This window comes from Pogoniulus pusillus, unplaced genomic scaffold, assembly GCF_015220805.1.
Source record: "Pogoniulus pusillus isolate bPogPus1 unplaced genomic scaffold, bPogPus1.pri scaffold_100_arrow_ctg1, whole genome shotgun sequence".
NCBI lineage: Eukaryota > Metazoa > Chordata > Aves > Piciformes > Lybiidae > Pogoniulus > Pogoniulus pusillus.
This window is the reverse complement of record NW_026974539.1, coordinates 12,199-39,894: the sequence shown is the minus strand read 5'-3', so window position 1 is coordinate 39,894 and position 27,696 is coordinate 12,199. Positions and strand designations below refer to the sequence as shown.

The 27,696-nt window shown below is 59.0% G+C and overlaps 2 protein-coding genes across 2 annotated transcripts in view; both read right to left on the bottom strand.

The window, feature by feature from the left end:
* Positions 1-27,696, bottom strand: part of LOC135173849 (protein disulfide-isomerase TMX3-like) — a 42,324-nt gene that overhangs the window by 6,204 nt on the left and 8,424 nt on the right. The gene's annotated exons all lie outside the window — the stretch shown is intronic.
* The window catches only part of LOC135173846 (uncharacterized), a 38,115-nt gene continuing 11,658 nt past the window's right edge, over positions 1,240-27,696 (bottom strand). The window contains exons 7-11 of the mRNA XM_064141049.1: positions 3,184-3,339; positions 2,605-2,708; positions 2,003-2,148; positions 1,700-1,878; positions 1,240-1,603 (exon numbers count right to left, since the gene is read on the bottom strand). Of these exons, the coding sequence (XP_063997119.1) occupies positions 1,505-1,603; positions 1,700-1,878; positions 2,003-2,148; positions 2,605-2,708; positions 3,184-3,339 (684 nt within the window). The 3' untranslated portion in view covers positions 1,240-1,504. The remainder of the gene's footprint in view (positions 1,604-1,699; positions 1,879-2,002; positions 2,149-2,604; positions 2,709-3,183; positions 3,340-27,696) is intronic.

The window sequence follows — 27,696 nt, the reverse complement described above, 5'->3', positions numbered from 1 at the left end:
GCTCGCACTCAGCTTCTCCCCAGCACCCCCAGGGCTGCTCTTTATCGCCTCCGCCCCCAGCCCGCAGGCACAGGCAGGCTTCCTGCCGCCCACACGCAGCACCCTGCCCTTGCTCTCCTGGAACCTCACAAGCTTCGCCTGGGCCCAGCTCCCCTGCCTGCCCAGGTGTTTCCTGGATGCCATCCTGCCCCTCTGCTTGCTCTCCAGCACCACTCAGCTTGGGGCCATCTGCAAACACGCTGCCAGTGCACCTCTATCTCATTTGGGACAGTCACACTTTAGAGACACTGGACACAAGTGTCCTGGAGCCAAAGAACTCCTTCACTGAATGCAGACACCTACAGACCCCTCCACACCTTTAACAGACCACTGCAGCCCACTGCAGAACTCTGTAGAGCCCTCCAGACCTCCACAGACCCATTAAAAGGCACCTCCAGACCCAGGCAGACCTCTGCAGAGAACTAACAGAGCCCTGCAAATCCCTACAGGCATCTACGGACCCCTGCAGCTGCCTGCAAACACATACAGACCCCTACAGAGCTCCCCACACCCATCCAGACCCCTCCAGATATTTAACAGACCCCTGCACACATCTACAGACCCCTCCAGAGCCTTCACTGATGCCTGCAGGCACCTACAGACCCACACAGAAACCTCCAAACACCTACTCAACTCTACAGACCTCTGCAGACTCTCTCAGACCCTGACAAATAGCTACAGACCCCTTCACACCTCTGCAGACACCCACACTCACCTACACACCACCACAGACATGGACAAAGCTCAACAGGCACCTGCAGACCCCTCCACACCTTTAAAAGTTGCCCAGAGACTCCTACAGAACCCTGCCAAAATCTACAGACCCTGACAGAGCTCTGCAGACCCCTCCAGACATTTGAAAGGTGCCTGCAGACCTCCACACCCCCCTAGAGACAGCTGCAGGCACCCACATTCCTCTACAAAGCTCTAGAGACCTCTACAGACAGCTACAGACCCCTCCAGACATTTAAGAGGTGCCTGCAGACCCCTGCAGCACCCTAGAGACATCTACAGACAACTTCAGACCTTTCAAAGGTGTCTGCAGACCCTTAGAGATCCCTGCAAATTCTTCACACCCCTCCACTAACCCTTGTTGCAGAATGGCTAAAGGAAAATGGACATGACTTAGAAGTGGGCAAGCAGGATGAGTATATGGAACTAAATTAAGGCTGTGCTAGGCCACACAGAAACAAAGACATATTGAATAAACAAAGGCAGCATTTAATATAACTAGCCAGGGAGGCACTGTCCTTGATGAGTCAGCAGACAACTCAAGCAGAGCAAATGGGGTATTTAGGGATTCAGCCATTTAGCTTCTTACATGTATGCATAAATTATCTGTAACACATATAAGCGTGTGGCTACTAAATAAAGTTGTCACTCGCTTTTGATCCACACTGGATTGTGCAGTGTCCTTGCACAGTGAGTTCAGCCCTGCTCCGCGAGATCTGCCTCCCTGCAAACCCTAACCTGTCAGCACCTCCCAGCAGCAGGGAACAGAGAGAAGCACTCCACAGCCGTTTGCACGAGAGGCTTTCTGCTCCTCCAGCTGCTCTGTTAGCATCTGCATTGGACAGAATCTTCAGCTACTAGGTCAGAGCTCTGACTGAGCAATCTCCTTTTCAACCCTTCCCTCCTGGCAGACACAGACAAACCCTACCTGGAGCCCACAGGAGCCGAGCCCAAGGAGATCACCCTGCCAGGCTGCAGGGCCAGGCTGCAGCGGCACCAGCGTCCGTGCTGACGGATTCACCGCAGCAGCTGGGGCCCTCGTGCCCATCCTGCTGCTGCTGCACATCTGGCTGGCTTGGCCAGTGGAGTGGAAAGCAAAGTGCAAACCTGCAAAGAGTGAAACAACCAAGGACAAAGCTCAGTTACTCACACTGTGAAGGTGAGGGCACGCTCCTATGCCCCCAGTAAAAACACTGCCAAAGCATTTCATTTTCCACTGCCATGCACTGACCTTGCAGAGCTCTGAGCTGATCCCACTCCAACACTCCACCTCCAGTGCACACAGTCAGCTCTGACTGCAGGGTGCTGCCATGTGGGCCATGCACACACAGGAGGGACGCCTGGCCCCCAGCACTGCCCAGCAGACATGCTCCTGAGCTGCCAGGGACACGTACCAGCGACAGCCAGACAGAAATAAAGCACGTCAGAGCACCCCACCAGAAGATGGGAAAGACAACCCCTGACACTTGGTTGCCTTTTTCACACACACAACAAATGAGCTGCTCCGAGAGCCCTGACAAAGGCTTTGCTCTTTGGCAGTGGCTGCTCAAGCCATGCAGATCAGGCTGGAAGTGACACGACTGTAACTTTTTTGGTAAAGCTTCATTTATGACAGAAAAGGGATCAGTGAGATCAGAGACGGCCCAAATGCTTTGGCACCTGGGAAAAAAACAACCAAAGCCAAACCAACCAACCCAACACAAACCCACCCTCAAATTAGTCCTCAGTGCTGCAGTCCCCAGAGGAGTGGTGGATCTGAAACGTTTGGCCCCACTGGAGCACGCAGAGGAGCAGGTGCTGGTGACAGCTGCACTCTCACAGCCATGCCCTCACCTCTGAGCCGAGGCTGTGCTTAGCTCCGATGGGCAGCTGCTGAAATGCAGGCACTGCTGCGGGGCCAGTGCCTCTCCGTGGCAGGGTTTCAGACCTGCTCGGGCCTGTGGGAAGAGTGAGATTTGTCTCAGGGCCACTGCTTTGCATTTCTTCCCCTCTCTCGGCATGGCTCAGTTACTCCACTGGCATGACAAGTGCCAGGACAGCTGCCACATGGACGAAGCAGACAGGAGGAGGCTCCACGCTGCTCTCCCTGTGTCTGGGAGGCAGACACCAGTTGATCCTCCTGCAGCAGCTCCAGCACGCTGCGGAGCTCTGAAAGCTGCTCTCTAGCACTGTGACGAGCAGAGACAGCTGAGCTCTCCCTGTGCAGGCAGACAGACCCCCAGCTCCCTTCACACCTCCCACAGATGCGCTCTACCAACCAACACCTTCCCAGGGGCTGCAGAACGCAGCTGGATGGAAGATGCAGCACAAACCTTCCAGAGCTGCTTCCTCTACTTTAACTGCACCAACGCTGCAGGAAGACTCCAGATACTCACAGCAGCTGCTCTGAAAGGTGTCTCAGATCCATCTCACCTGCTCAGCTGACCTCCCGAATCCTTGCAGGCACCCAGGGCTGCTCCCAACCCTTCCACACGCTGAGTCTTGGGCTCCCCGGGCCGCGGCTGCCTGCAGCCACCACAGGCCATTGGAGCAGCACTGCAATCCAGGGACCTGTCCTCTGAGCGTGTGCTGCAAGGAGAAGCAGCAGCTCTGCAGTGCTTCGGCTGGACAGCAGCACACACTGACTGCACCCCAGAGCAAACCACACCTAAAGCACACACACACAAGCAGCCTTGCACAGCAAGCACAGCCTCCACCTTTGCATCTCGCCAGACCCACTCTAGGTGCCCACGGACCCCTTTACGAGGGTCCCTGACCCCTCTACATGGCCACAGGCCTCCTTTAGATACCCGCAGACCCCCTCCAGCTCACCCCTGACGCCTTTAGATGCCCCCAAAGGCCCTTTCGATACCCCCAGACCCCTGGAGCCGTGGCTGGGGGGGGCGAGCCAAAGGGGACACCGAAACCCAGAGTAAGACCCCCCAGAGCCTGCCAGAGCGCAGAGGCTGAGCGCTTCCCGCCCAAACGCCGCTGGCCAATCAGAGCACGGCCTGGCTTTCCCGCTCTTTCCCCTCACGGCGCCGGGAGGGAGGGGGGAGGGAGACAAAACGGCCGCAGGGGGCTCCGTGGCGGCTCCCAGCGCTCCCAGCTCAGCTCCCAGCGCCTCCAGGTATGGATCCCAGTACCTCCCAGTGCTCCAGGACAACGCACAGTGCTCACAGGATGGCTCCCATGCTCTCCTCTGCTCCCAGGCCCACACAGATACCGCCCGGACCGGCCCAGTCCCTCCCAAACCCCTCCCAGTCGATCCCAGCTCCGTCCCTATCCCTCCCAGTCCCGCCCAGATCCCCGCCCCGTCCCTTTCGTTCCTCCCCGTCCCTTCCAGCCCCTCACAGTCGCTCCCAGATCCGATCCCTGTCCCTTTCGTTCCTCCCCATCCCTTCCAGCCCCTCACAGTTGCTCCCAGATCCAATCCCAGTCCCTTTCGTTCCTCCCCGTCCCTTCCAGTCCCTCACAGTCGCTTCCAGATCCAATCCCAGACCCCTCCATTCCTCCCCGTCCCTTCCAGTCCCTTCCAGATCCAATCCCAGACCCCTCCATTCCTCCCCGTCCCTTCCAGCCCCTCACAGTCGCTCCCAGACCCGATCCCAAACCCCTCCATTCCTCCACCGTCCCTTCCAGCCCCTCTCAGTCTCTCCCAGATCCGATCCCAGTACCTCCCAGATCCACTCACAGTCAATTCCAGTCTCTTGCAGATCCCCTCCCAGTCCCCGACACTTCCATCCCTGGAAGGACTGGGAACGACTGGGAGGTGACTGGGAGGTAGTGGGATGGAAATGGGAGGGGACTGGTAGAGACTGGGAGGTAGTGGGATGGAAATGGGAGGGGACTGGGAGAGACTGGGAGGCAGTGGGATGGAAATGGGAGGGGACTGGGAGAGACTGGGAGGCAGTGGGATGGAAATGGGAGGGGACTGGTAGAGACTGGGAGGCAGTGGGATGGAAATGGGAGGGGACTGGGTGGGCTTGGGATGGAAGTGGTCCCAAACTGGGCCCAAACTGGTAGGAACTGGGCCCAAAGTGCACACCAAGTGGGGGAATTGGGCCCAGTGCAGCCAATGGGAGCGCTTCCCGCCTAAGCCCCGCTGGCCAATCAGAGCGCAGCCTGGCTTTCCCGCTCTTTCCCCTCACAGCGTCAGGGAGGGAGGGAGGGAAACAAAATGGTGGCAGGGGACACAATGGCGGCTCCCAGTTCAGCTCCCAGTGCTTCCCAGATGGCTCCCAGTGCCTCCAGGATGGCTCCCCGTCCTCCCAGGATGGCTCCCAGTGCTTCCCAGATGGCTCCCCGTCCTCCCAGGATGGCTCCCAGTGCTTCCCAGATGGCTCCCAGTGCCTCCAGGTACGGATCCCAGTCTCAACACGTCCTCTCCCAGGCCCATTCCAGACCTCTCCGAATCCCTCCAGTCCCTCCCAATTCCCTTGCAGTCCCTTCCACTTCCCTCCCTCTGCATCCCAATTCCCTCCACTAACTCCCAAGCCCCTATCCCTCTCTCACAGGCCCTCCACATCCCCTCCCAGGCCATCCCAGTCCCTCACAATCCCTCCACTCCATCCCTAATCCTCTCCCATTTCCCTCCCAATCCTCTCCCAGTCCCAATCCAGTCCTTTCCAGCTCCATCCCAGTCTCTCTCAGTCCCTAGTGCCATTCCAGTCCTCTCCCAGTCACAATCCATTCCAGATCCCTCTCCATTCCCTCCCAATCCACTCCCACTCCATTCCACTATCTCCCAGTATATCCCAGTCCCCTCCACTAACTCCCATGCCCCTATCCCTCTCTCCCAGGCCCTCCACATCCCCTCCCAGGCCATCCCAGTCCCTCACAATCCCTCCAATCCATCCCTCATCCTTTCCCACTTCCCTCTCAGTCTCCTCCCACTCCACACCAGTCCCTCCCAAGCCCATCCCACTTCCCAGCTCTCCCTCCCATTCCCCTCCCTGCCTCTCCCACTCACTCACAATCACCCTAGTCTGGAAGGGGACTGGGGCATACTGGGAGACACTGGGATGGACTGGGAAGGACTGGATTGGGACTGGGACGGTCTGGGAGAGGACTGGGAAGGAATGGGACAGGACTGGCAGGGACTGAGGACTGGGATGAGTCCTTTCCCAGTCCAACTCCAGTCCCTCACAGTCCTCTCCCATTTCCTCCCAGTCCTCTATCAGTCCCACCCAGCCCCCTCCCAATCCTTCCCAGCCCATCCCACTGGCTCCCAGTATAGTCCAGTCCCCTCCCATGCCACTCCAACCACCTTTCACACCCTCCCACCACCTGCCCAGTCCCCTCCCAGTCACTCACAATCCTTTCCAAATCTCCTCCCTGTCCCATCCCAGCACCTCCCAGTCCAATTCCCCTCCCTTGCCACCTCTCAGGCTCCTTCCCAGTCCTCTCCCAGTTCAGCTCAGTCCTTCCCAGATCCCTTCCCAGCCCATCCTACTCCCTCCCACTCCCTCCCCGTTCCTCTGAATCCCACCCACTCACTCCCAATCCCTTCCCAGTCCCTCACTATCCCATTACACTCCTTTCCCACTACATCTCACTGCCCTCCCAGTCCTTTTCAGTCCTTTCCAGTCCTCTCCCAGTCCCAATCCAGTCCTTTCCAGCTCCATCCCAGACCCCTCCCACTCTGTCAGTCCCTCCTCGTCCCTTTCCATTGCCATTCCACTCACTCACAATCCATTCCAGATCCATTCCCAATCTCTCCCACTCCATCCCACTATCTCCCAGTATATCCCAGTCCCCTCCACTAACTCCCGAGCCCCTATCCCTCTCTCCCAGGCCCTCCACATCCCCTCCCAGGCCATCCCAGTCCCTCACAATCCCTCCACTCCATCCCTCATCTTTTCCCACTTCCCTCCCACTACCTCTCAGTCCCTCCAAGTCTCCTCCCACGCCTCACCAGTCCTCCCAATCCCATCCCACTTCCATCAGTCCCTCCCATTCCCCTCCCTGTCCCATCCCAAGACCTCTCAGGCCCCTTCCCAGTCTCACCCAATCCCTCCCAGTCCCACTCACTCCTTCCCAGATCCCTTCGCAGTCCATCCCACTCCCTCCCAATCCCCTCCCAATCTCTCGCAATCCCATTCCAGTCCTACCCAATCCCTCCTGGTCTCCTTCCAGTCCTCCTCAGTCCTTTCCAGGCCTCTCCCAATCCAAATCCAGTTCTTACCAGCCCCTTCCCACTCCCGTTCCCAGCCCTTTCCCTTCCCTCCCAATCCCCTCCCAGTCTCACCCAGCCCCCTTCCAATCCTTCCCAGTCTATTCCACTGGCACCCAGTACATCCCAGTCCCCTCCTAGTCCCTCACAATGCCTTCCAGGCCACCCCAACTACCTTTCACACCCTCCCAGTCACTCACAATCCATTCCAGATCCCTTCCCATTCCCTCCCAATGCCCTCCCAGGCCACTCTCCTCCTTGACACCTCTCAGGCCCCTTCCCACTCCGTCCCACTCCATCCCAATGCCCTCCCAGTCTCCTCCAAGGCCTTCCCAGTTCCTCTCAATCCCTCCCACTCCCCTCCCTGGCCCTTCCTGGCCTCTCCCAGTTCCCTCACAGTCCTCTCCCAGTCCCAATCCAGTCCTTATCAGATCCATCTCAGTCCCCTCCCAGTCTCTCTCAGTCCCGCCTAGTCCCTTCCCAGTCCCATCCCAGGCCCCGCCCAGTCCTCTATCACCCCCACTGTGCCCCATCCCAATCCTTCCCAGTCCATCCCACTGGCTCCCAGAATATCCCAGTCCCATTCCAGTCACCTCCCACTCCCTCCTAATCCCCTCCCTATGCCCAGTCCCCTCCCAGTCACTCACAATTCATTCCAGATCCCTTTCCCTTCCCTCCCAATCCCCTTCCACTCCCTCCCATTTCATCTCATTCCTCTCCCACTTCCCAGCAGTCCCTCCCAGTCCCCTCCCTGTCCCATCCCAGCACCTCCCAGGCCCATTCCCCTCCCTGACACCTCTCAGGCTCCTTCCCAGTCCTCTCCCAGTTTAGCTCAGTCCTTCCCAGATCCCTTCCCAGTCCATCTCACTCCCACTCCTTCCCCGTGTCTCTGAATCCCACCCACTCCCTCCCAAACCCCTCCCAGTCCCATCCCACTCTCTCACAATCCCATTCTACTCCTTTCCCAGTCCATCCCACTCCGTACCCAGTTCTTTTCAGTCCCTTCCAATCCTCTCCCATTTCCCTCCCAATCCTCTCCCAGTCCCAATCCAGTCCTTTCCAGCTCCATCCCAGTCCCCTCCCAGTCCCTATTGCCATTCCAGTCCTCTCCCAGTCACAATCCGTTCCAGATCCCTCTCCATTCCCTCCCAATCCACTCCCACTCCATTCCACTATCTCCCAGTATATCCCAGTCCCTTCCACTAACTCCCATGCCCCTATCCCTCTCTCCCAGGCCCTCCACATCCCCTCCCAGGCCATCCCAGTCCCTCACAATCCCTTCACTCCATCCCTCATCCTTTCCCACTTCCCTCTCAGTCTCCTCCCACTCCACACCAGTCCCTCCCAAGCCCATCCCACTTCCCAGCTCTCCCTCCCATTCCCCTCCCTGCCTCTCCCACTCGCTCACAATCACCCTAGTCTGGAAGGGGACTGGGGCATACTGGGAGACACTGGGACGGACAGGGAAGGACTGGATTGCGACTGGGACGGTCTGGGAGAGGATTGGGAAGGAATGGGACAGGACTTGCAGGGACTGAGGACTGGGAGAGGACTGGGATGAGTCCTTTCCCAGTCCAACTCCAGTCCCTCACAGTTCTCTCCCATTTCCTCTCAGACCTCTATCAGTCCCACCCAGCCCCCTCCCAATCCTTCCCAGCCCATCCCACTGGCTCCCAGTATATGCCAGTCCCCTCCCATGCCACACCAACCACCTTTCACACCCTCCCACCACCTGCCCAGTCCCCTCCCAGTCACTCACAATCCTTTCCAAATCCCCTCCCTGTCCCATCCCAGCACCTCCCAGTCCAATTCCTCTCCCTGACACCTCTCAGGCCCCTTCCCAGTCCTCTCCCAGTTCAGCTCAATCCTTCCCAGCCCATCCTACTCCCTCCCACTCCCTCCCCGTTCCTCTGAATCCCACCCACTCACTCCCAATCCCTTCCCAGTCTCTCACAATCCCATTCCAGTCCTACCCAATCTCTCCTGGTCTCCTTCCAGTCCTCCTCAGTCCTTTCCAGGCCTCTCCCAATCCAAATCCAGTCCTTACCAGCCCCTTCCCACTCGCCTTCCCATCCCTTCCCCTTCCCTCCCAATCCCCTCCCCGTCTCTCTCTGTCCCTCCCAGTCTGATCCCATTTCCTCCCAATCCCCTCCCAGTCTCACCCAGCCCCCTTCCAATCCTTCCCAGTCCATCCCACTCGCTCCCAGTACATCCCAGTCCCCTCCTAGTCCCTCACAATGCCTTCCAGGCCACCCCAAATACCTTTCACACCCTCCCACTCTGGCCCAGTCCCCTCCCAGTCACTCACAATCCATTCCAGATCCCTTCCCATTCCCTCCCAATGCCCTCCCAGGCCACTCTCCTCCCTGACACCTCTCAGGCCCCTTCCCACTCCATCCCACTCCCACTCCATCCCAATGCCCTCCCAGTCTCCTCCAAGTCCTTCCCAGTTCCTCTCAATCCCTCCCACTCCCCTCCCTGGCCTCTCCCAGTTCCCTCACAGTCCTCTCCCAGTCCCAGTCCAGTCCTTACCAGGTCCATCTCAGTCCCCTCCCAGTCTCTCTCAGTCCCTTCCCAGTCCCATCCCAGTCCTCTATCACTCCCATCCAGCCTCATCCCAATCCTTCCCAGTCCATCCCACTAGCTCCCAGAATATCCCAGTCCCATTCCAGTCCCCTCCCAGTCCTCTATCACTCCCATCCAGCCTCATCCCAATCCTTCCCAGTCCGTCCCACTGGCTCCCAGAATATCCCAGTCCCCTTCCAGTCACCTCCCACTCCCTCCTAATCCCCTCCCTATCCCCTCCCAGTCACTCACAATTCATTCCAGATCCCTTTCCCTTCCCTCCCAATCCCCTGCCACTCCCTCCCATTCCATCTCATTCCTCTCCCACTTCCCAGCAGTCCCTCCCAGTCCCCTCCCTGTCCCATCCCAGCACCTCTCAGGCCCATTCCCCTCCCTGACACCTCTCAGGCTCCTTCCCAGTCCTCTCCCAGTTTAGCTCAGTCCTTCCCAGATCCCTTCCCAGTCCATCTCACTCCCACTCCTTCCCCGTGTCTCTGAATCCCACCCACTCCCTCCCAAACCCCTCCTAGTCAAATCCCACTCTCTCACAATCCCATTCCACTCCTTTCCCAGTACATCCCACTCCGCACCCAGTTCTTTTCAGTCCCTTCCAATCCTCTCCCATTTCCCTCCCAGTCCTCTCCCAGTCCCAATCCAGTCCTTTCCACATCCATCCCAGTCCCTTCCCAGTCTCTCTTAGTCTCTCCCAGTCCCTAGTGCCATTCCAGTCCTCTCCCAGTCACTCACAATCCATTCCAGATCCCTCTCCCTTCCCTCCCAATCCTCTCCCACTCCATTCCACTATCTCCCAGTATATCCCAGTCCCCTCCACTAACTCCCAAGCCCCTATCCCTCTCTCCCTCCACATCCCCTCCCAGGCCATCCCAGTCCCTCCCAATCCCTCCACTCCATCCCTGATCCGTGGGGGCCTGGTCCTGAACTGGGACGCACTGTTCCTAAACTGGGGGGGCTGGTCCTGAAGTGGGACGCACTGTTCCCAAACTGGGGGGGGCTGGTCCCGAACTGGGATGCACTGTTCCCAAACTGGGGGGGACTGGTCCCCAACTTGGACACACTGTTCCCAAACTGGGGGGGCCTGGTCCTGAACTGGGACGCACTGCTCCCAAACTGGGGGGGCCTGGTCCCGAACTGGGATGCACTGTTCCTAAACTGGGAGGGACTGGTCCCGAACTGGGACGCACTGTTCCCAAACTGGGGGGCTGGCCCAGCGCAGCCAATGGGAGCGCTGCTGCCCGAGCCCCGCTGGCCAATCAGAGCGTGGCCTGGCCCTCCTGCACTGTCAGCGCCGGGAGGGAAGGAGGGAGGGGGGAGGGAGACCAAACGGCGGCAGGGGCACAGTGGAGGCTCCCAGCGCCCCCAGAGCAGCTCCCAGCGCCTCCAGGTAAGATTCCCAGTCCCATCAAGCCCCCTCCCAGTCCCTCCCAGTTCCCTTCCAGACCTCTCCAAATCCTTCCCAGTCCCTCCCAATTCCTCTGCAGTGCCTTCCAGTTCCCTCCCAGACCTCTCCCAGCCCCTCTCTAATCCCATCCCAGTCCCTGCCCAATCCTGCTCCAGTCTCTCCCAGACCCCCTCTCAATCCCTCCCAATCCGTCCCAGTTCCTACTAGGATCACTTTCAGTTCCCATCCAGGCCCTTCCCATGCCCTCCCCTTCCAGTCCTTTCCCAGTACAACTCACAGTCCTCACCCAGTCCCAATCCAGTCCTTACCAGGTCCATCCCAGTCCCCTCTCAGTCTCTTACTGTCCCTCCCAGTGCTCTCCCATTTCCACCCAATCCCCTATCAGTCCCATCCAGCCCCCTCCAAATCCTTCCCAGTCCATCCCACTAGCTCCCAGTACATCCCAGTCCCCTCCCAGTTCATTCCAGGCCCTTCCAACTACCTTTCAGACCCTCCCAGTCCCTTTTCATTCCCTTCCCAGTCCCTACTAAGTCCCCTCCCTCTCCCGCCCAGTCCCCTCCCACTCACTCACAATCCATTCCAGATCCCTTTCCATTCCCCTCCCTGTCCCCTCCCACTCCCTGTCAGTCAATCCCATTCCCCTCCCTGTCCCCTCCCACTCCCTGTCAGTCAATCCCATTCCCCTCCCTGTCCCCACCCACTCCCTGTCAGTCAATCCCATTCCCCTCCCTGTCCCCTCCCACTCCCTGTCAGTCAATCCCATTCCCCTCCCTGTCCCCTCCCACTCCCTGTCAGTCAATCCCATTCCCCTCCCTGTCCCCACCCACTCCCTGTCAGTCAATCCCATTCCCCTCCCTGTCCCCACCCACTCCCTGTCAGTCAATCCCATTCCCCTCCCTGTCCCCACCCACTCCCTGTCAGTCAATCCCATTCCCCTCCCTGTCCCCACCCACTCCCTGTCAGTCAATCCCATTCCCGCCCTGTCCCGTCCCAGTTCCTTCCATTCTTCGCACCATATCCCAGTCCCCTTCCAGTCCCTCCCCTTCCCTTCACTGTCCTTCCAAATCCCCTCACAGACTCTTCCAGGCCCCTCCGAGTACCTTTCAGACACTTCCACTCCCCTCCCCCTACCTCCCAGTCCATCCCAGTCACTTCCAATCCCTCCACTCCATCCCTGATCCCTTCCCACTCCATCCAATTCCACTCCTTTCCCAGTACATCCCACCCCCTCTCCTAGTCCTTCTCTGTCCCTTCCAGTCCTCTCCCATTGCCCTCCCAGTCCTAATCCAGTACTTTCCAGGTCCATCCCAGTCCCAGTCCTCTCTCATTTCCTCTCAATCCACTCCCAGTCCCACCCAGCCTCACCCAATCCTTCCTAGTCCATCCCACTAGCTCCCAGTATGTCCCGCTCCCCTTCCACTCACCTCCCAAGTCCCTCCCAGTCCCCTCCCACTCCCTCCTAATCCCCTCCCAGTCCCCAGGCCCCTCCCAGTCACTCACAATCCATTCCAGATCCCTTCCCATTCCCTCCCAATCCCCTCCCACACACTCCCATTCCTCTCCCACTTCCCACCAGTCCTTCCCATTCCCCTCCCTGTCCCATCCCAGCACCTCTCAGTCCCATTCCCCCTCCCTGCCACCTCTCAGACCCTTTCCCAATCCTCTCCCACTTTTGCTCAGTCCTTACCAGATCCCTTCCCAGTCCATCCTACTCCCTCCCACTCCATCCCTCCTCATTCCTCTGAATTCCACCCACTCCCTCCAAATCCCCTCCCAGTCTCTCACAATCTCATTCCTCTCCTTTCCCAGTACATCCCACTCCCCACCCAGTCCTCTCTCAGTCCCTTCCAATCCTCTCCCATTTCCCTCCCAGTCCCAATCCAGTCCTTTCCAGGCCCATCCCACTCCTCTCCCAGTCTCTCCCAGTCCCCAGTGCCATTCCAGTCCTCTCCCAGTCACTCACAATCCATTCCAGATCCCTCTCCATTCCCTCCCAATCTACTCCCACTTCATTCCACTATCTCCCAGTATATCCCAATCCCTCCACTAACTCCCAAGCCCAGTGCATCCCATTCCTCTCCCAGTTCCCAACAGTCCTTCCCATTACTCTCCCTGTCCCTCCCAGTCCCATTCCCTCTGTCACCTATCAGTCTCCTTCCCAGACGCAACCACTCTCTCTCACTCCCCTCCCAGTACCATCCCAGTTTCACATAATCCAATTCCACTCCTTTCCCAGTACATCACACTCCCCTCACAGTCCTCTCCCACTGCCCTCCTAGTCCTTTTCAGTCCTCTCCAGTCGCAATCCAGTCCTTTCCAGCTCCATCCCAGTCCCCTCCCGCTCTGTCAGTCCCTCCTAGTCCCTTTCCATTGCCATTCCACTCACTCACAATCCATTCCAGATCCATTCCAAATCTCTCCCACTCCATCCCCCTATCTCCCACTATATCCCAGTCCCCTCCACTAACTCCTGAGCCCCTATCCCTCTCTCCCAGGCCCTCCACATCCCCTCCCAGGCCATCCCAGTCCCTCACAATCCCTCCACTCCATCCCTCATCCTTTCCCACTTCCCTCCCACTACCTCTCAGTCCCTCCAAGTCTCCTCCCACGCCTCGCCAGTCCCTCCCAATCCCATCCCACTTCCATCAGTCCCTCCCATTCCCCTCCCTGTCCCATCCCAGGGCCACCCAGGCCCATTCCTCTCCCTCACACCTCTCAGGCCCCTTCCCAGTCTCACCCAATCTCTCCCAGACCCACTCACTCCTTCCCAGATCCCTTCCCAGTCCATCCTACTCCCTCCCAATCCCCTCCGAGTCTCTTGCAATCCCATTCCAGTCCTACCCGATCCCTCCTGGTCTCCTTCCAGTCCTCCTCAGGCCTTTCCAGGCCTCTCCCAATCCAAATCCAGTCCTTACCAGCCCCTTCCCACTCCCCTTCCCATCCCTTCCCCTTCCCTCCCAATCCCCTCCCAGTCTCTCTCTGTCCCTCCCAGTCTGATCCCATTTCCTCCCAATCCCCTCCCAGTCTCACCCAGCCCCCTTCCAATCCTTCCCAGTCCATCCCACTAGCTCCCAGTACATCCCAGTCCCCTCCCAATGCCTTCCAGGCCACCCCAACTACCTTTCACACCCTCCCACTACCTTCCCAGTCCCCTCCCAGTCACTCACAATCCATTCCAGATCCCTTCCCATTCCCTCCCAATGCCCTCCCAGGTCACTCCTCCCTGACACCTCTCAGGCCCCTTCCCACTCCATCCCACTCCCACTCCATCCCAATGCCCTCCCAGTCTCCTCCAAGTCCTTCCCAGTTCCTCTCAATCCCTCCCACTCCCCCTCCCAGTCCCTTCCTGTCCTCTCCCAGTTCCCTCACAGTCCTCTCCCAGTCCCAATCCAGTCCTTATCAGATCCATCTCAGTCCCCTCCCAGTCTCTCTCAGTCCCTCCCGGTCCCGTCCCAGTCCTCTATCACTCCCACCCAGCCCCGTCCCAATCCTTCCCAGTCCATCCCACTGGCTCCCACAATATCCCAGTCCCCTTCCAGTCACCTCCCACTCCCACCTAATCCCCTCCCAGTCCCCAGTCCCCTCCCAGACACTCACAATTCATTCCAGATCCCTTTCCCTTCCCTCCCAATCCCCTTCCACTCCCTCTCATTCCATCTCATTCCTCTCCCACTTCCCAGCAGTCCCTCCCATTCTCTTCCCTGTCCCATCCCAGCAACTCCCAGTCCCATTCCCCTCCCTGACACCTCTCAGGCCCCTTCCCATTCCTCTCCCAGTTCAGCTCAGTCCTTCCCAGATCCCTTCCCAGTCCATCTCACTCATCCCACTCCTTCCCAGTGTCTCTGAATCCCACCCACTCCCTCCCAGTCCCATCCCACTCTCTCACAATCCCATTCCACTCCTTTCCCAGTACATCCCACTCCACACCCAGTCCTTTTCAGTCCCTTCCAATCCACTCCCATTTCCCTCCCAGTCCCAATCCAGTCCTTTCCAGGTCCATCCAAGTCCCCTCTCAGTCTCTCCCAGTCCCTAGTGCTACCAGTCACCTCCCACTCCCTACTAATCCCCTCCCTGTCCCCAGTCCTCTCCCAGTCACTCACAATCCATTCCAGATCCCTCTCCATTCCCTCCCAATCCTCTCCCACTCCATTCCACTATCTCCCAGTATATCCCAGTCCCCTCCACTAACTCCCAAGCCCCTATCCCTCTCTCCCTCCACATCCCCTCCCAGGCCATCCCAGTCCCTCCCTATCCCTCCACTCCATCCCTGATCCCTTCCCGCTCCATCCCATTCCCTCCCAGTCCATCCCAATGCCCTCCCAGCCTCCTCCCAATCCCTCCCAGTCTCTCCCAATCCCCACACAGTCACAACCAGTTCCCTCCCAGTCCCTGACAATCCCTCACAGTCTGCACCCTGTGCCCCATCCCTGCCCGTCACACCCAGTTCCATCCCAGTCCCTCCCAGTTAGGCTCCCTGGGAGGGGCTGGGAGGGAAATGAGAAGGATTGGGATAGAATTTGGAGGGCCTGGGAAGCTGTGGGATGGAAATGGGAGGGGACTGGGCAGGGGACTGGGAAGGAAGTGGGAGGCATTGGGAGGGAGTAGGAGAGAACTGTTAGGGACTGGGAGCGAGTTGGGAGGGAACTGGGAGGTACTGGAAAGGGATTTGGAGGGACTGGGAGGGGAGGGCTGGGGACTGGAACAGAAGTGGTAGGGACTGGGACAGACTGGGAGGGGACATGAAGGTGTGTTGGAGGTACTGGATGGAATTGGGAAGCACTGGGATGGGACTGGGCAGGAACTGCGAGGAAACTGGGAGGGTGTGGGAGGGAACCGGCAAAGACTGGGAGGGACTGGAGGGGACTGGGAAGAACTGGATGGGGAGTGGGAGGGACTGGAACAGAAGTGGGAGGGGAATGGAAGGGACTGGGAGGGAACTGGACCCCAACTGGGGCAAACTGGGCCCAAACGGGGACACACTCAACCCAAACTGCAGGGGAGTGGTCGCAAACTGGGGGGGTCTGGTCCCAAACTGGGGCACACTGGAACAAAACTGGGAGGGACTGGTCCCGAACTGGGACGCACTGTTCCCAAACTGGGGGGGACTGGTCCCAAACTGGGACGCACTGTTCCTAAACTGGGGGGGCTGGTCCCGAACCGGGGCACACTGGAACAAAACTGGGAGGGACTGGTCCCGAACTGGGACGCACTGCTCCTAAACTGGGGGGGACTGGTCCCAAACTGGGATGCACTGTTCCCAAACTGGGGGGGCTGGTCCCGAACTGGGACGCACTGTTCCTAAACTGGGGGGGACTGGTCCCGAACTGGGATGCACTGTTCCCAAACTGGGGGGGCTGGTCCCGAACTGGGATGCACTGTTCCTAAACTGGGAGGGACTGGTCCCGAACTGGGATGCACTGTTCCCAAACTGGGGGGGACTGGTCCCGAACAGGGACACACTGTTCCCAAACTGGGGGGACTGGTCCCAGACTGGGACACACTGGAACAAAACTGGGGGGGCTGGTCCCGAACTGGGATGCACTGTTCCCAAACTGGGGGGGACTGGTCCCGAACAGGGACACACTGTTGCCAAACTGGGGGGGCTGGTCCTGAACTGGGACACACTGTTCCCAAACTGGGGGGCTGTTCCCAAACTGGGACGCGCTGTTCCCAAACTGGGACGCGCTGTTCCCAAACTGGGACGCGCTGTTCCCAAACTGGGGGGGCTGGTCCCAAACTGGGGGGTGGGTCCCAAACTGGGACGCACTGTTCCCAAACTGGGGGGGGCTGGTCCCGAACTGGGACGCACTGTTCCCAAACTGGGGAGGCTGGTCCCGAACTGGGACGCACTGTTCCCAAACTGGGGGGGCTGGTCCCGAACTGGGACGTACTGTTCCCAAACTGGGGGGGCTGGTCCCGAACTGGGACACACTGTTCCCAAACTGGGGGGGTTGGTCCCGAACTGGGACGCACTGTTCCCAAACTGGGGGGGCTGGTCCCGAACTGGGACGCACTGTTCCCAAACTGGGGGGCTGGCCCAGCGCAGCCAATGGGAGCGCTGCTGCCCGAGCCCCGCTGGCCAATCAGAGCGTGGCCTGGCCCTCCTGCTCTGTCAGCGCCGGGAGGGAGGGAGGGAGAGGGGAGGGAGACCAAACGGCAGCAGGGGCACATTGGAGGCTCCCAGCGCCCCCAGAGCAGCTCCCAGCGCCTCCAGGTAAGATTCCCAGTCCCATCAAGCCCCCTCCCAGTCCCTCCCAGTTCCCTTCCAGACCTCTCCGAATCCTTCCCAGTCCCTCCCAATTCCTCTGCAGTGCCTTCCAGTTCCCTCCCAGACCTCTCCCAGCCCCTCTCTAATCCCATCCCAGTCCCTGCCCAATCCTGCTCCAGTCTCTCCCAGACCACCTCCCAGTCCCTCCCAGTTCTTCCTAGGATCACTTTCAGTTCCCATGCAGGCCCCTTCCAAGCCCTCTCATTCCAGTCCTTTCCCAGTACAACCCAGTCCTCACCCAGTCCCAATCCAGTCCTTACCAGGTCCATCCCAGTCTCCTTTCAGTCTCTCTCTGTCCCTCCCAGTCCCTTCCAACTACCTTTCAGACCCTCCCAGTTCCTTCTCATTCCCTTCCCAGTCCCTTCTAAGTCCCCTCCCAGTCACCCACAATCCATTCCAGATCCCTTCCCATTCCCTCCAAGTCCCCTCCCACTCCATCTCAGTCAATCCCATTCCCCTCCCTGTCCCATCCCAGCACCTCCCAGGCCCATTCCCCTCCCTGACACCTCTCAGGCCCCTGCCCAGTCCCACCCAATCCCTCCCAGTCCCCCGCCCAGTTCCGCTTAATCCTTCCCAGTCCATCCCACTCCCTGCCACTCCATCCCAATGCCCTCCCAGTCCTTCCCAGTCTCCCACAGTTCCTCTGAATCCCACCCACTCCCAAACCCCTCCCAGTCCCATCCCTGTCTCTCACAACCTCATTCCACTCCCTTCCCAGTACATCTCACTCCCACTCCTCTCCGATTGCCTCCCAGTCCCCTCCCAGTCACTCACAAACCATTCCAGATCCCTTCCCATTCTCTCCCAATCCCATCCCACTTCCATCAATCCCTCCCATTCTCTTCCCAGTCCCATTCTAGGACCTCCCAGTCCCAGTCCCCTCTCAGGCACCTTCCCAGCCTCACCCAATCCTTCCCAGTCACTTCAGTCATTCATAGATCCCTTCCCAGTCCATCCCACTCCTTCCCACTCCCAGTCCTCCCCAGCCCCTTCCAGGCCTCTCCCAGTTCCCTCGCACTCCTCTCCCAGTCCCAATCCAGTCCTTACAGGTCCATCCCAGTCACCTCCCAGTCTCTCTCAGTCCAACCCGGTCCCTTCCCAGCCCAACTCCAGTCCCCTCCCATTTCCTCCCAGTCCCTCACTATCCCATTACACTCCTTTCCCAGTACATCCCACTGCCCTCCCAGTCCTTTTCAGTCCTTTCCAGCTCCATCCCAGTCCCCTCCCACTCCCTCCTCGTCCCTTTCTATTGCCATTCCACTCACTCACAACCATTCCAGATCCATTCCCAATCTCTCCCACTCCATCCCACTATATCCCAGTCCCCTCCACTAACTCCCGAGCCCCTATCCCTCTCTCCCATGCCCTCCACATCCCCTCCCAGGCCATCCCAGTCCCTCCCAATCCCTCCACTCCATCCCTCATCCTCTCCCACTTCCCTCCCACTACCTCTCAGTCCCTCCAAGTCTCCTCCCACGCCTCGCCAGTCCCTCCCAATCCCATCCCACTTCCATCACTCCCTCCCATTCCCCTCCCTGTCCCATCCCAAGACCTCCCAGGCCCATTCCCCTCCCTCACACCTCCCAGGCCCCTGCCCAGTCTCACCCAATCCCTCCCAGTCCCACTCACTCCTTCCCAGTCCCCTTCCCACTCCATCCCACTCCCACTCCATCCCAATGCCCTCCCAGTCTCCTCCAAGTCCTTCCCAGTTCCTCTCAATCCCTCCCACTCCCCTCCAAGTCCTTCCCAATCCCTTCCTGGCCTCTCCCAGTTCTCTCTCAGTCTTCTCCCAGTCCCAATCCAGTCCTTACCAGGTCCATCCCAGTCCCCTCCCAGTCTCTCTCAGTCCCGCCCAGTTCCTTCCCAGTCCAACTCCAGTCCCCTCCCATTTCCTCCCAGTCCTCTATCACTCCCACCCAGCTCCCTCCCAGTCCATCCCACTAGCTCCCAGAATATCCCAGTCTCCTTCCAGTCACCTCCCTCTCAGTCCCCTCCAAGGCCCTTCCAGGCCCCTCCAACTACCTTCCCATTACCCTCCCAGTCTGCTCCCACTCTGGCCCAGTCCCCTCCAGTCACTCACAATCCATTCCAGATCCCTTCCCATTTCCTCCCAATGCCCTCCTACTCCAGCCCAGTGCATCCCATTCCTCTCCCAGTTCCCAACAATCCCTCCCATTACCCTCCCTGTCCCATTCCCCTCTCTGTCACCTCTCAGTCTCCTTCCCAGTCCCAACCACTCTCTCTCACTCCCCTCCCAGTCCCATCCCAGTTTCTCATAATCCAATTCCACTCCTTTTCCAGTACATCCCACTCCCCTCCCAGTCCTTCTCTGTCCCTTCCAGTTCTCTCCCACTGCCCTCCGAGTCCTAATCCAGTACTTACTGGGTCCATCCCAGTCCCAGTCCTCTCCCATTTCCTCTCAATCCACTCCCAGTCCCACCCGGCCTCACCCAATCCTTCCCAGTCCATCCCACTAGCTCCCAGTACATCCCAGTCCCCTTACAGTCACCTCCCAAGTCCCTCCCAGTCCCCAGTCCTCTCCCACTCCGACCCAATCCCCTCCCAGTCACTCACAATCCATTCCAGATCCCTTCCCATTCCCTCCCAATCCTCTCCCAGTCTCTCACAATCCCATTCCACTCCTTTCCCAGTACATCCCACTCCCCTCCCAGTCCCTTCCAGTCCTCTCCCATTTCCCTCCCAGCCCCAATCCAGTCCCCTCGCAGTCTCTCCCAGTCACTCACAATCCATTCCAGATCCCTCTCCATTCCCTCCCAATCCTCTCCCAGTCTCACACAATCCCATTCCACTCCTTTCCCAGTACATCCCACTCCCCTCCCAGTCCCTTCCAATCCTCTCCCATTTCCCTCCCAGCCCCAATCCAGTCCCCTCGCCGTCTCTCCCAGTCACTCACAATCCATTCCAGATCCCTCTCCATTCCCTCCCAATCCTCTCCCACTCCATTCCATTATCTCCCAGTATATCCAAGTCCTCTCCACTAACTCCCAAGCCCCTATCCCTCTCTCCCTCCACATCCCCTCCCAGGTCATCCCAGTCCCTCCCAATCCCTCCAGTCCATCCCTGATCCCTTCCCGCTCCATCCCATTCCCTCCCAGTCCGTCCCAATGCCCTCCCAATCCCTCCCAGTCTATCCCAGTCTCTCCCAATCCCCACACAGTCACATTCAATTCCCCTCCCTGACACCTCTCAGGCCCCTTCCCAGTCCTCTCCCAGTTCAGCTCAGTCCTTCCCAGATCCCTTCCCAGCCCATCCTACTCCATCCCACTCCCTCCCCGTTCCTCTGAATCCCACCCACTCACTCCCAATCCCTTCCCAGTCCCTCACTATCCCATTACACTCCTTTCCCAGTACATCCCACTGCCCTCCCAGTCCTTTTCAGTCCTCTCCCAGTCCCCTCCCACTCCCTCCTAGTCCCTTTCTATTGCCATTCCACTCACAACCCATTCCAGATCCATTCCAAATCTCTCCCACTCCATCCCACTATATTCCAGTCCCCTCCACTAACTCCCGAGCCCCTATCCCTCTCTCCCAGGCCCTCCACATCCCCTCCCAGGCCATCCCAGTCCCTCCCAATCCCTCCACTCCATCCCTCATCCTTTCCCACTTCCCTCCCACTACCTCTCAGTCCCTCCAAGTCACCTCCCACGCCTCACCAGTCCCTCACAATCCCATCCCAGTCCTACCCAATCCCTCCTGGTCTCCTTCCAGTCCTCCTCAGTCCTTTCCAGGCCTCTCCCAATCCAAATCCAGTCCTTACCAGCCCCTTCCCACTCCCCTTCCCAGCCCTTTCCCTTCCCTCCCAATCCCCTCCCAGTCTCACCCAGCCCCCTTCCAATCCTTCCCAGTCCATCCCACTAGCTCCCAGTACATCCCAGTCCCCTCCCAGTCCCTCACAATGCCTTCCAGGCCACCCCAACTACCTTTCACACCCTCCCACTACCTTCCCAGTCCCCTCCCACTCTGGCCCAGTCCCATCCCAGACACTCACAATCCCTTCCAGATCCCTTCCCATTCCCTCCCAAGGCCCTCCAAGGCCACTCTCCTCCCTGACACCTCTCAGGCCCCTTCCCACTCCATCCCAATGCCCTCCCAGTCTCCTCTAAGTCCTTCCCAGTTCCTCTCAATCCCTCCCACTCCCCTCCCAGGCCCTTCCTGGCCTCTCCCAGTTCCCTCACAGACCTCTCCCAGTCCCAATCCAGTCCTATCTCAGTTCCCTCCCAGTCCTCTCCCACTTCCTCTCAGTCCTCTATCACTCCCACCCAGCCTCATCCCAATCCTTCCCAGTCCATCCCACTAGCTCCCAGTATATCCCAGTCCCCTTCCAGTCACTCACAATTCATTCCAGATCCCTTTCCCTTCCCTCCCAGTCCCCTTCCACTCCCTCCCACTCCATCTCATTCCTCTCCCACTTCCCATCAGTCTCTCCCATTCCCCTCCCTGTCCTACCCCAGCACCTCCCAGTCCCACCCAAACCCCCCCCAGTCCCCTCACAGTTCCACTCACTTTTTCCCAGATCCCTTCCCAGTCCATCCCAATGCCCTCCTGGTCTCCTCTCAGTCTTTCCTAGTCTCTCCCAGTTCCTCTGAATCCTACCCACTCCCTCCCAATGCCTTCCCAGTCCCTTCCAGGCCACCCCAACTACCTTTCACCTCCTCACACTACCTTTCCACTCCCCTGCCAGTCTCTTCCCAGTCCCCTCCCAGACACTCACAATCCATTCCAGATCCCTTCCCATTCCTTTCCAATCCCCTCCCACTCTACCTCCTTCTTCTTCTTCTTCCCATCAGTCCCTCCCATTCCCTTCCCTGCCACCTCTCAGGCCCCTTCCCAGTCCCACCCAATCCCCCACAGTCCCCTCCCACTTCTGCTCCTTCCCAGATCCCTTCAGATCCCTTCCCACACCATCCCACTCCCTCCCAGTCCATTCCAATGCCCTCTCAGTCTCCTCCCGGTCCTTCCCCGTTCCTCTGAATTCCACCCACTCTCTCCAATCCTCTCCCAGTCCCATCCCAGTCTCTCAAAATCCCACTCCAGTCCTACCCAATCCCTCCCAGTCCTTCTCAGCCCCTTCCTGGCCTCTCCCAGTCCCCTCACAGTCCTCTCCCAGTCCCAATCCAGTCCTTACCAGGTCCATCCCAGTCCCCTCCCAGTCTCTCTCAGTCCCCCCACGTCCCTTCCCAGTCCCATTCCAGTCCCTCCCAGTCCTCTATCACTCCCACCCAGCCCCCTCCCAATCATTCCCAGTTCCTCCCACCAGCTCCCACTATATCCCAGTCCCCTACCAGTCACCTCCCACTCCCTCTCGATCCCCTCCAAGTCCCTTCCAGCCCCCTCCAACTACCTTCCCAATCCCCTCACAGTTCCACTCACTCCCAGATCCCTTCCCAGTCCATCCCACTCCCTCCCAGTCCATTCCAATGCCCTCCCAGTCCTGCCCAGCTGCTCTGAATCCCATCCACTCCCTCCCAATCCCCTACCAGTCTCTCACAATCCCATTCCAGTCCTTTCCCAACACATCCCACTCCCCTCCCAGTCCTTTCCAATCTTCTCCCAATCCCCTATCAGTCCCACACAGCCCCACCCAATCCTTCCCACTCCATCCAACTAGCTCCCAGTATATCCCAGTCTCCTTCCAGTCCCCTCACACTCCCTCTCAGTACTCTCCCAGGGCCTTCCAGGCCACCCCAACTACCTTTCACACCCTCACACTGCCTGCCCATTCCCCTCCCAGTATCTTCCCTGTCCACTCCCACTCTGGCCCAGTCCCCTCCAGTCACTCACAATCCATTCCAGATCCCTTCCCATTCCCTCCCAATGCCCTCCTACTCCAGCCCAGTGAATCCCATTCCTCCCCCAGTTCCCACCACTTCCTCCCATTACCATCCCTGTCCCTCCCAGACCCATTCTCCTCACTGCCACCTCTCAGTCTCCTTCCCAGTCTCTCATAATCCCACTCCAGACATTTCCCAGTACATCCCACTCCCCTCCCAGTCCTTCTCTGTCCCTTCCACTCCTCTCCCATTTTCCTCCCAGTCCTAATCCAGTCCTTAGCAGGTCCACCTCAGTCCCCTCCCAGTCTCAGTCCAACTCCAGTCCCTCCCAACCTCTCCCAGTCCCTCTCAATCCACTCCCAGTCCCACCCAGCCTCACCCAATCCTTCCCAGTCCATCCCACTAGCTCCCAGTACATCCCAATCCCTTCCAATCCCCTCCCACTCTGGCTCAGTCCCCTCCCAGTCTCTCATAATCCATTCCAGACCCCATCACATTCCCTCCCAATCCCCTCCCACTCCCTGCAAGTCCAGCCCATTCCTTTCTAACTTCCCATCAGTCTCTCCCATTCCCCTCCCTGCCCCATCCCACTACCTCCCAGTCCCATTCCCCTCCCTGGCACCTCTCAGGCCCCTTCCCAGTCCCCTCCCAGTTCAGCTCAGTTGTTCCCAGTCCCACCCACTCTCTCTCAGCCCCCTCCCAGTCCCAGCCCAGTCTCTCACAATCCAATTCCACTCCTTTCCCAGGACATCCCACTCCCCTCCCTGTCCTTTTCAGTCCCTTCCAGATCTTTCCCAGTTCCCTCACAGTCATCTCCTAGTCCCTCCCAGTCTCAGTCCAGTCATCATCAGGTCCATCCCAGTCTCTCCCAGTCCCTCCCAAGCCCCTATCAGTCCCACCCAGCCCTCCCCCAATCCTTCCCAGTCCATCCCACAGTCTCCCAGTATATCCCAGTCCCCTTCCAGTCCTTTCCCATTCCCTCCCATTTCTCCACAAGTTCTCATGAGTCCCTTACAATCTCCTCCCTATCCCATCCCAGTACCTCCCAGTCCCACTTCCCTCCCTGCCACCTCTCAGGCCCCTTCCCAGTCCCATCCAATCCCTCACAGTCCCCTCCCAGTTCCACCCTCTCCTTCCCAGGTCTATTCCCAGTCCACCCCACTCCCAGTCTCCTCCCGGTCCTTCCCAGTTCCTTTGAATCCCACCCACTCCCTACAACCCCCTCCCAGTCCCACCCCAGTCTCTTTCAATCCCATCCCACTCCTTTCCCAGTACATCCCAGTCCCCTCCCACTTCTTCTCAGTACCTTCCAGGCTTCTCCCAGTCCCAATCCAATCCTCACCAGTCCCTTCCCAGTCCATCCCAATCCCCTCCTAGTCCCTTCCAGTGCCCTCCAACTACCTTTCACACCCTCCCACTCCCTTTCCACTCCCCTCCCACTCTGGCCCAGTCCCCTCCCAGTCCCAATCCATTCCAAACCCCTTCCCATTCCCCCCAATCCTCTCCCTGGCCCAGTCCCCTCCCTGCCACCTCTCAGTCCCCTCCCAGTCCTTCTCAGTCCCTTCCAGGCCTATCCCAGTTCCCTCACAGTCCTCTCCCAATACCTCCCAGTCCAAATCCAGTCCTTACCAGGTCCATCCCGGTCCCTTCCCAGTCCCATTCCAGTCCTCTCCCATTTCCTTCCAATCCTCTATCACTCCCACCCAGCCCCTTCCCAATCCTTCCCAGTCCATCCCCCTAGCTCCCAGTCTATCCCAGTCCCTTCCCAGTCCCCTCCCACTCTCTCACAATCCATTCCAGATCCCCTCCCAGGCCATCTCATTCCTCTCCCACTTCCCATCAGTCCCTCCCATTCCCCTCCCTGTCCCATCCCAGTACCTCCCAGTCCCATTCCCCTCCCTGACAGCTCTCTGTCCTCTTCCCAATCCCTCCCAGTCCCCTCACTCCTTCCCAGATCCCTTCCCAGCCCAGCCCACTCTAAGTCCATCCCAGACTCTCCCAGTTCCTCTGAATCCCACCCACTCCCTCCCAGTCCCTCACAATCCCATTCCGCTCCTTTCCCAGTACTTTCACACTCCCAGTCCTTCCCAGTCCCTTCCAGGCCCATCCCAGTTCTCTCACAGTCCTCTCCCAGTCCCAATCCAGTTCTTGCCAGGTCCATCCCAGTCCCCTCCCAGTCCCTTCCCAGTCCCTCCCAGGTCTCTATCACTCCCACCCAGTCCTCTCCCAATCCTTCCCAGTCTATCCTACTGGCTCCCAGTATATCCCAGTCCCCTTCCAGTCCCCTCCATCAGCTCCCAATCCCCTATGACTCTCTCCCAGTCCCTCCAAATCCCCTCCCAGTCCCCTCCCACTGCCTCCCAGTCCCTCCCAATCCCTCATCCTTTCCCACTTCCCTCCCACTACCTCGCAGTCTCCTCCCACTCCTCGCCAGTCCCTCCCAATCCCATCCCACTCCCCATCTGCCCCTCCTGTTCCCCTCCATGGCTCTCCCAGTCACTCACAATCACTCCCAGTCCCTCATCAATCCCTTCCCACTCCATCCCACTCCCTCCCAGTCTCCTCCCAATCTCTCCCAGTTCCTCTGAATTCCCCTCCTAGTCTAGCCTGGTCCCCTCCTAGTCCTTCTCAGTGTCTCCCAAACCCCTCCCAGTCTGGCTCAGTCTCTCCAAGTCCCTCCCAAACCATCCCAATCCTCTTCCAGTTCCAAGTAGTCCCTCGCAATCCCCTCCCAGTCTCTCCCAATTCCTCCCAGTCACTCATTTATTCCTTCCCACTCCACCCCAGTCCCTCCCAGTCTCTCTGAATTCCTCTCACTCTCTCCCAATCCCTTCCAGTCCCTCCCAATCTCTCCACATTCATTCCACATCCCCTCCCACTCTCTCCCAATCCCTTCCAGTCCCTCCCAGTCTCTCCACATTCATTCCACATCCCCTCCCACTCTCTCCCAATCCCTTCCAGTCCCTCCCAGTCTCTCCAAATTCATTCCACATCCCCTCCCACTCTCTCCCAATCCCTTCCAGTCCATCCCAGTCCCCTCCCATTTCCTCCCAGTCCCCATCAGTCCCACCCAGCTCCCTCCCAGTCCATTCCTCTACCTCCCAGTATATCCCATTCCCCTTCCAGTCCCCCTCCAGGAACTCCCAATCCCCTATCACTCTCTCCCAGTCCCTCTGCAGGCTTCCCACTCCCTCCCAGTTCTTCTCAGTGCCTCCCAAACCCCTCCCAGTCTGGCTCAGTCTCAGCCTCTCCAAGTCCTTTCCCAGTCCCTCCAAGTCCATCCCATTCCTCTCCCTGTTCCCATCAGTCCCTCCCATTCCCCTTCCTGTCCCATCCCAGGACCTCCCAGTCCCATTCCCCTCCCTCACACCGCTCACTCCCATTCCAGCCCATCCCACTCCTTCCCAGTCCATCCCAGTCTCTTGCAATCCCCCCAGAGCCTTTCCCAATACCCTCCCATGCCAAATTCCCTCTCAGTCTCTTCCAATTCCTTCTGATCCCTTCCAGATGCCTTCCCACTCCCTCCCATTGCCAGTCCAGTCCCCTCTCAGTCCAGCCCAGTCTCTCTCAGTCCTTCCCAGTCCCCTTCCAGTCCCACCCAGCCCCTCACAATCCCTCCCTGTCCATTCCACTATCTCCCAGTATATCCCAGTCTCCTTCCAGTCCCCTCAGTAACTCCCAATCCCCTATCACTCTCTCCCAGTCCCTCCAAATCCCCTCCCAGCCCCTTCCCAGTGCCCTCCCACTACCTCCCAGGCCTTCCCCATCCCGATCCCTTCAGGCCATCCCTGATGCCTTCCCAGACCCCTCCCTCTCCTCCCAATCCCTCCCAGTCACTCTCAGTTCCACTGAATCCCTCTCACTGCCTCCCAAACACCTCCCAGTCTGGCTCAGTCTCTCTCAGCCTCTCCAAGTCCCTTCCCAGTCCCTCCCATTCCACTCCCAGTTCCCATCAGTCCCTCCAAATCCCCTCACAGGCCCTTCCCAGTCCATCCCACTCCTCCCACTCAATCCCAATGCCCTCCCAGTCTCCTCCCAATTCCAGTCTCTCCCACTTCCACTGAATCCATCCCAATCCCTCCCAGTCTGGCCCTGTCCTCTCCCAGTTCCCTCCCAATTGCCTTCATTCCCATTCCTGTCCTTTCCTCCTCCATCCCATTCCCCTCCCAGCCCCTCCCCAGTCCATCCCAGTCTCTCTCGGTCCCAGTCCCTTCCAGTCCTCTCCCATTTCCTCCCAACCCCCTTCAGCCCTACCCATTCCCCTCCCAGTCACTCACATTCCCTCCCAGTCCCTCATGCATCCCTTCCCACTCCCTCCCAATGCCCTCCCAGTCTCCTCCCAATCCCTCCTGGTGTCTCCCAGTCCCTCTGGACCCCTCCCAGCCGGGCAGCAGAAAGGCAGCAGCAGGAGCACATCCCAGCAGTAAAAGGATGTTAAATCCACCCCGACACAGGCACACAAAAGCCTCTGCAGGCAGCACAGCCTCGGCCCCTAGCCCAGCCCCTGCTCAGCTGCCCTGGCACCGCTGCCTCTGGGGCTCCACTGCCATCAGCCCAGAGCCAAGCAGCAAAGGCTCCACTGCACCAGCACCAACTGCACTGCGGCACAGGCTGCTGGCACAGCTGCCTCTCTGCCCAAGCACAGCCCTGAGCAGCAAGTGGCACAGCTGCACAAGTGACCTGCTTTGGCCAGCACAGCAACGAGGCCCAGGCAGCTCTGCCTTCT